General features: G+C 40.6%; 2 protein-coding genes across 2 annotated transcripts; one reads left to right on the forward strand and one right to left on the reverse strand.

Moving 5' to 3' along the window:
* Positions 1-1,578: 1,578 nt before the first annotated feature.
* On the reverse strand, positions 1,579-2,164 carry LOC311270203 (transmembrane protein 229B-like; the record flags this gene model as incomplete). The annotated part of the gene is made up of 1 exon (XM_084374947.1): positions 1,579-2,164. The coding sequence occupies one exon, from the start codon at positions 2,162-2,164 to the stop codon at positions 1,658-1,660; it is 507 nt and encodes a 168-aa protein (XP_084231073.1). The 3' UTR covers positions 1,579-1,657.
* Positions 2,165-7,634: 5,470 nt separating this feature from the next.
* Positions 7,635-8,543, forward strand: hcar1-3 (hydroxycarboxylic acid receptor 1-3; the record flags this gene model as incomplete). The annotated part of the gene is made up of 1 exon (XM_084374949.1): positions 7,635-8,543. The coding sequence occupies one exon, from the start codon at positions 7,635-7,637 to the stop codon at positions 8,541-8,543; it is 909 nt and encodes a 302-aa protein (XP_084231075.1).
* Between the last annotated feature and the right edge of the window lie 365 nt (positions 8,544-8,908).

Genomic DNA, 8,908 nt, shown 5'->3' on the forward strand with positions numbered 1-8,908 from the left:
AAGGCTGGGTTTGTATTACTATTGTCTTAAGTTTTTACACTTAAACGCTTCGTGGTCTAAACAGCTCCAAATTCTTAAATGGCTGAAAGTGTCATTAAAGTTACACCCAGACTATACTTTCAGTATTGTGTGGATCTCCTAAAATCCCCCAAAGCGATATGTCTTTATCTTGTGCACCCAAGATATGGATCTTTTGCACGCAAGGAAATAACTTGTTCGCACAAGATAAAGGATATCAACCATAGAACAGAAACAGCTATATATCTTAAGTAAACTTCAGAAGACTCATTTCCTGTGCCAAGTTCTAGGTAACTTCTAGGTAACTGGTACTCTTCTACAGAGCATCAGTGACACCAGTAAGGTGAGATGTCTGCACAGAGCCCAAAGGATATTAAAAGACAACATCCACCCCAGCCACAGTCCGTTCACCCCACTGTCATCTGACATTTTAATGTTTAGTTTGGTTTTAGACAGTGCGAATCTACAGAGGCCCATAACAGCCATGAGTGCAGTTACTTATGAATGAGGAGGGTGTTTGCCATGCCAGGATGCATACATGGCATCTTGTTAAGTGTAGAAACTTGTTGAAGCTGGAAATACCCAAATGAATCAGACTGTACTTCAATCTTAGGAATTTATGTATATGAAATTCGACACCCAACACCCGACCACTGAGAGGTGCAGTAGCAGCCCATTGGACAGCAACAAATCTGCCACGAGTTGATCACTGTATATAAGAATCTTGTTTCCAACTGACCCTACAGTAGCCATAATGTAAATACCATCATATCAAATTGATGGGTAAAACATTCAAGTGGCACAAGTTCATTAAAAGTTCCTATAGTTTGCTTTGAAACACCTAAAGCCTGCTGACAGAGCAGAGTGTGTGTGTGTGTGTGTGTGTGTGTGTGTGTGTGTAATGGTCCACCCTTATGAATCTTGTTTGGCCCATGACCGTTTAGGGCTTCCGTACAAATCTCAACTGATTTAAATAATTTAATTTTTACAGCAATTGTTTGACATTTTGAGAAATACCCTCATCCACTTTCAAGCTATAAATTAGATGAGAAAGTCAACACCACTGACACGTCTGTGCATCAGATACAGAGATGGATTCAAGAGGCAATGAGCTTTGCAAAACATAATGACTAGAAGAAGGGGGAAACACCTCACTGTCTACATCTTGGACCCGGTGACTTCCTGGAGTCATCACTGTGAGGCAACGAGCCGACACTTCAGGAAGTCATTAGTCTTGGCTAAGAAAGAGTCTAGCACAACCCTGATTAAACCACAACTTATTTTTGCTCTTTAGTTTTTGTCTAAGCTAGCTCTTCCCTTTTCTTCTCTTCTGAATGTTAAACTATTAATCTCCGGGCAGTATTGTAGCTTCATATTAACAGACGGAGTAGGGAGTGGTGTTGATCTTCATATCTAACTTGGCAAAAAAGCAGATGAGCTTATTTGCCAAAATTCCAAGCTGTTGATTTATAGCTGTCATACAGGCATACACCAAACCAACCTTCCCCAAATAAAACACCTTTGTCTCATTTCAGCCAGTTAGAAAAACACGCTCACAGATTGACGTGATAATAGTTGTCAGATTTAATGAGCAGCTTTGTAGCTGCTTTTGAAAGCACATGATTCCAGATCGATCAGCTCAGTTGTGCAGTCTTATCCTCAGAGTGTTCCTGATCACGTGCTGCTCTGCTATAAACGCTGCCACAGTCCAGGGCAGTGCGTACTCCAGAGTCACCAGTCCTCCCAGGTTGTACCTATAACCTGAATAGTCCCAGGGACAGGCCCCCAGCAGCCTCAGCCCAACCCCCCAGCTGAACTCCCACAGGTAGATGAACATGGTGTAGGCCATCAGACGCACTGGCAGCGGGCGGTGCTGAGCCAGCAGCCGGGCTCTCAGGCCCTCAATGAGGTAGATTGCGGTGGCGTACATAGGCAGCGCCCACAGGCTGCTGTGACCCGGGAGCCTTCTGTCCTGGGTGCTGCACCAGTCACACACAGCAGTGAAGGCCACCTCACAGAGGCAGCCATGCAGTGCGTACACACAGAGACGAGCTACAGTGGAGAGAGGACGACCTGAGACGCTCTCATGTGGCTCTGCTAGGGCTTCGTCTTCACCGCCAGTCCCTGTCGCAATGGAGAGTTTCATAAGACATGTTTGCAACAGTCCACAAAGACACACATATGATGGGACACTGAAAAGATGAACTTCAGGCCAATGAATTTGAGAAAGAAATGAAATGATCTCAATATGTTAATATAGAGGTTACAGTTATACAGTTATACGTCTCTGTTGCTATGCCTGCTATTGCTAAATGTGTCTTTTAATGTTATACATGTAAAAAAAGTAAAGTATTTGTTTAATATTTTGGGAAATACACTTATTCACTTATTTGCTGAGAGTTAGATGAGCTGATGCTCTTATGCCTTTACAGCAATAATGGAGTTGTTGAGCTTAGCCAGGCATAAAGATGGTAGAGAGGGGTAAACATTTAGCCTGGATCAATCCAGAGGAAATACACCAGCACCTCTCATGCTCATTTATTAATACATTATGTCTCCACTTTCTAAAGTCTCAGTCTAGGCTCTCAAATTTAACATGAGAGATGTTAATTAATGACCTTGAGAGGAGCTGGCAGGTGGATTTTGTTACCTTTAGAGGGAGCCAGGCTAGCTCTTTCCCCCCCTTTCCAGTCTTTATGTTAAGCTAAGCTATCTGGCTGCTTGTTCCAACTACATAGTTACAGTAAAAACATGCAAATAGCATCAATGTTCTCATCTCACTCAAATGCAAATTAGCAAATAAGCGGTTAAGTTTATTTTCCCAAAATATTAAAATATTTATTTGAGTGAAAGCACAAATAAACTTCTTGAGTTAAAACACACTTGAGTTAAAGTAAAATTACCGACTACAGGTAAGGTGTTGGTGAAGATGTAGTTCACCGAGTGGTTTCACACAAAACTAGATATTTTACTATCTTTACGACAAACAGCAACTTTATAGACTTGAAAAGTTATCTTTGTAATTACAAACATCATATGTGTACTTCATGGCACAATTCAAACGGGATCAAGAATTAATTTGTCTCTCCCCGTTGACAACTGCATAGTTTCTTAACCCATGCGGTCCACCGGAAGGAGCTCATGACCATTTTAATCTGAGAATGACCTACATAATGTCATTCATGTAAGTTATAAATTAATCATTTAAATCCTAGCGCTGTTTTACTGTTCAGATTAATGGTTTAATGATGTTTTACAGCTTCAGGAAACATTAATAGACTAGTAGTTGTTGCCTCCCTGTAATAAAAACCTGTCAGTTATTTTGGGAGTGATAGCAGCCTGCACCAGTGTGCGTTGAATTTTAGAGGTGGGACCACAGGTTTGTTTACACTGGAATTAAGATTTGTTCCTTTCACTGGCTACAAATGTGACACATGGTGATCAAAATGAGTGCATAAGAAAGCTGGGAATTTAGCAGATAGTTACCGCAACAATTGCAATATTGAGATCTATTTTGTTATAAATAAAGTTACGACTATTATATATTTTTGCGATGATATATTACCTGTAAAAACATTTTTACAGGTAATATCATTTCCTTTTTGGAGGAGCTAGTCTTTACCTAGATTTTCTCCACCACATTGTAATACCTCCAGTGTGTATTCTGTTGTGCCCCTCCTCCACAGGACACACAGGACAGTGTACCGGCTCTAATGCGGATTAACAGGCTAATAGCTCAGTTTAGGAAGATAAAGGCTTCAGATCAACAGATTTTCACTCTGCATTTGATAAAAGTGTCATTACCAATGTCAAATCAACTTGGTGGAGACCATCTCTGTCATTAAATTATTTTACCATATATTAAAATAGAGTCAACAACGGTCTCACAGCAGCATTGGATCCAACTCCATCACTTAAATGACTTCAACTGAGATAGGATGCAGTCACAACTCAGAGTGTGTCCTCCTACAGCTATTAAACTTAATAAACAGTCATAATTCTCACCTAGGTCATTACTACCTCGCGTCCTCCTCACATGTAGTTTTCTCGCCTCCATCCCAGAGCAGCATATGGGTCTCTGCACCTTTGTAATCCCTCTGCTTCCCTGTGTGTGTGTGTGTGTGTGTGCGTGTGTGTGGATCTTGGGCTAAACATTAAGCGGAGTGAGACAGCGATGTCTCTGTCACAGGCTGAGGTCGTGAACCAAGGGACGAACCCAGGAAGTAAACCTGGACTACCCGGGGATAGAAAATTGTCAGTGTATGTAGCCCCAATAAAAGTATTGATCTCACAGTGGGTGCATGAATAGTTCCTTTGAAAGAGCGCAAATGATTTTTTTAGGGCAAACATGGACGCTATCAGGAAGCCACAGTAGGTGGGTGTGTCAGGGAAGCTGACCATTGACTGTGAAACTTCTACTGGACATGCATCAAACTTTTTTAAAACAATAACAATACTGATTTAAAATTCTGGTTTCCAACCTTCTTGCAGCCTTTATATATTTTGGTAGGTCATACTTTACATAAAAGAATATGTGTGTATAATATGTTATATAAACCTTGGATTCTTTATTTGTGTGACAAAGTTTATAGTTATTTATGAATTTGGAAATAAGACAAATTCATTCATTCAATTCCCATTTTATGCATCTCCACAGTCATTATATGTCATGTTTGGGTAATTAATGGTTAGATAGAATACATGCACTATTTGATTAATATCAAATTGTTATTATATAAATAATTCATATTTATTTCAGAATTATTACTTATTTTGGTTGCAGTAAAGAGATTAATGTATAAGCACTAACAGCAAGACTTGTGGTATGAGAGGGCTGTCCACACATAGTGTACAAATATAAATATGTATGCTCTAACAGTAGTTTCACACTTTCACACTACAGTATACAGTGTACCCAGTGTCTGAGAGCAGATGTCAGACCTCACATGGTGCCACTGCTGGGTCCTGTGTGTTTGTTTTGTGTGTGCTCTAATAAAACTGTTGGATAAATGGCGGACCCGTGGATCAGAGTCCAGTGATATTAGCAAACACACCTTTAGGGCTAGGAAGGGGGACTGCATCGATGTATGGGAGTCAATGACCATAAAGTTATCGAGCTGACAAAGGTCGGATTGTTCACACAGTTGTGAGCTGACGCTGTGTGTGTGTGTGTGTGTGTGTGCCCGTTTTGCATTGTTGTGTAACGAATTGTGGCTGAAGAAAGTTTGATTAGGGAAATTATCTTCTGCTTGCTCAGAATGCACAGAGGTTACATGTTGTCCCCAGTGAACCCAAATTAGATTGAAATGAATGGACATGAACAAAAATGATTTGAGATGACAGAAGATGATGTGATGAGAGTAGATGTGATGAAATGTGATGAGAAAAGGTGAGCTGAGCAAAGATAAGATGTGATGAGATGAGGTGACCGTGCATCCTGTCTGAAGTAGGTAGACGATGGTGTAAATAACGTATTTTTCAAATCAATTTGGGATCTTGGGGATTCCTTAGACTTGATTTACTTGTTCATTTACGTTTTAAAACAAGTCCCCATCTAGTTCAGTTGTTTAGGATAATGCTCCAACACTGTTTTGGTATAAAGCTCCAGAAATGTTTTGTGGACTACGAAACCTCACCTCACTTTCCATATAAAGGTGATTAGATAATGACTGACCTTTCATGATTAGGTGAACTTATCCTTTAAATGAAATGAGATGAAGTTGAGATGAGGTAAAATCAAAAAGGTCAAAGTATGATCAGGAGTAACAGTCAGCTCGGTCAGAATCAGAATTCTGATGAAGAGGATGTGTTTGAAATTAAAGTAGATGATTCACGATGAGCTAAGATGAAGTTGAATGTAATCAAATTTATCCAGAGGTGCCAAGGTGAGACATCATTTCCTGACAAAGTGGAAATTTTAATTATTGGTTGTATGTATCAGTATTTATGTCATCAATACCAACAACATCATTACTGTCAACAAATAAACCTTACTAATTTTCATTTTATCTATATAGTATAGATGTGACATAAAAGGTACTTTAACAAAAGAAGTGGAAAAAGAAAGTATGACAATAGTGCAATTATACACTCAAATGCCAGAAGTGACTCTCCTGTAGGTGTGCTTCCATGGAACAACACCCTCATGTTATGACAAGCCCTCCTCACGTAGGGATATTATTTCTCTCATTCACTTTCACTACTTAAAAAGGGAGTTGTACTCCGCTGCACACATTTGTACATACAAATCCTTTATACACGGACAACTCTGACCTCTGAAAACATCTTTTAGAGGGAACTGTGGACTTCAGTGTTGACTTCTGGTGAGTGCTTGAAATTCAAACTTTTCTGTATTCTTCATCACACATTTATTTTGAGTTTCGAACACCAAAATACTGATCACTTGCGCAGCATAGTTTTTGCCATCAGTGGTGTATCTCATGACTTACATTGCAGAGTGAAAGGGGCAAACTATGTTATTTTTTGTAGTACATAAAAAGTTTCACACCTTTCATCCAGATATTGTAATAGTCCTGAAAATCAAAAGTCATATGGAAAAAAAAAAAAAGACTGAAATGCTTTTTAAGGTTTTCTTGTCGAGTGGTTGATGATAAAGTTAATACTGCATGCATTCTTGTACACTAAATATGAAGCTGCAGCATGCAGACAGAAAAACAGAAATACCGGAGGTGGGGGGAAACAGTCAGCCTGGCTCTGTCTAAAGGGGATTAATGATTGTGTCAATCATGTTTAAACACTGACTCCGTCATTTATTTTTTTGCTGTTTTTTCACATCCGTCAAAAGCCTTAAGAGGGTTGTTTGACTATTCAGAGCCACTGTAGTGTGATAAATCAGTGTGGTAAGTTGTGATAAAACAGACTGATCACAGGACACTTAGGCTATTGACCATGATCTGTCTGAAGGTCAATGGGACAATTTCGATCAAAGATGTGATTTGATGTGTGCACTGCTGTTCACGATCAGCTAATTTGTGGTGGTCAAGTTTTTAATGTGTTCCAGTATAGTTCACAGCATATCAAACTGGAGCATTGAAATACTCCTGTCATCGACTGTGATAACACAGCAGGTGAAACTTCCCTTGTGCTTGTCTTACTTTTAGGATTGAATGGACCCAGTAGGCCTATTTTCTTTTGTTTTTTTCAAGAGTGTGAGGACCACAAACTCATTTCACTGCTTGACAACTCCTTTTTGTCTTGTATTGCTAATTTTCACAACAAAATAAAAGAGTTTGGTGTGCAAAGGCCAAAAATATGACATAATCTGCCAACCAGCACCTCAGAAGCCCCTGGCTACGTCACAGAAATGACAAGGATCTAAGCCACAGTACATGAAAGAGAAGCAGTTGTAAATTAGTGCTGCAATACCCAGTCGCATGTATTTCCCAAAAGTCAAACTTTTGCTTTTACTTGATCAATGAAATATTAACGTCTAAAACACTTTTTTCTCTCCTTTAAAGAACACAAGATCTTCTGAAAATAAGGATCGGAGGAAAATCCAAAGAGATCATCCTGCATTTATCGCTGAAATGGATTTGATGAATGATACCACTCGGATGCACTGCCAATCCCCCCCAGGCCATGGGATTTCATTCTTGATGATTGCCATGATCAGCGAGATGATTGTGGGCCTGCCACTAAACATAGTGGCTTTGTTGATCTTCTGTTTCCGCATTAAATTTTGGAAACCCCACACTCTGTTCCTCTTCAACCTGGTTCTAGCCGACTTCCTGCTCCTCATCAGCATACCCTTCCGCATTGACAACGAACTCCGAGGGGACTACTGGGTGTTTGGACAGGTCTGGTGCCGCATCAACCTCTTCATGCTCGCTGTCAATCGCTCTGCCAGTATTGCATTCATGACAGTTGTGGGTCTGGATCGCTACTTTAAAGTAGTCCATCCACATCACCGCATCAGCCGGATTACTTTAACGCAGTCGGGTTGGCTCGCAGGCCTGATCTGGATTGTTGTGATCGCCCTCCGGATTCCGCTGGTGACCACCAACCTCCTCCACCAAGATGGCAACGACTCCTTGTGTCGCAGCTTCAACGCCTACGAAGTAATTCCTTTGTCAATAAAAGTACACTATGTTGCCTTCACTGCAGAGTTCTTCCTGCCCTGGTTCTTGTTGCTGTTTTGCTCAGCGCGGATTGCCTGCCATCTCCACAAACGGCAGATAGGCAAACAGAAGAAGGTACGGAAGGCAATCCGAGCAGTTGGGGTAATCAGTTTGGTGTTCACCATCTGCTTCTCACCAAGTATCCTGACAGGCTTGGGTGGGGCGTTAGTGAAGTACTTTGACCCCGAAAACTGCAAGTCCTACAATCTGATCACAAAGCTGTTTATAGAATGCATCGGCTTCACCTACCTCAACAGCGCTTTGGACCCTATCATCTACTGTTTCTCTAGCTCCTTGTTTCGTGATGCCCTCAGGAGCTTCATCAGCCACCTGGGCTTTGCAAAGAAGAACGTCAGAGCAGACAAGAAAACAGCCAATAACGGCTGAAAGACAAAAGCAACTTCCATTGGATTGACTTCCCCAGAACAAAGTCTTAGGTTCAGTCCTCAGATTGTTGAGGTGTCTTGAGGAAGATGCTGAATCACTCTTAAGGCATTTAAACTACAGTGAGTGTTTTATACTTTAGTACATATACTTACTATACACACTTCACTATAAACAGTTTGCAAATACAGTCGGCCTGTAAAGATGGACTAGTGAGTTGAGTCTAGGCAGAATAGTGTTTAATGTCGCTGACAACTTCTGTATTCTTATTTAGCCACTTGTTAGCAACCGCCATTTTTACGACGCGTAAAATGCTGATGTGTTGTATGTTGTAGAGGAAAAATCGCTAAAGCTTGTGTCAACAACCG

The sequence above is a fragment of the Pagrus pagrus genome, assembly GCF_965226575.1.
Source record: "Pagrus pagrus genome assembly, chromosome: 15".
Classification (NCBI taxonomy): Eukaryota; Metazoa; Chordata; class Actinopteri; order Spariformes; family Sparidae; genus Pagrus; species Pagrus pagrus.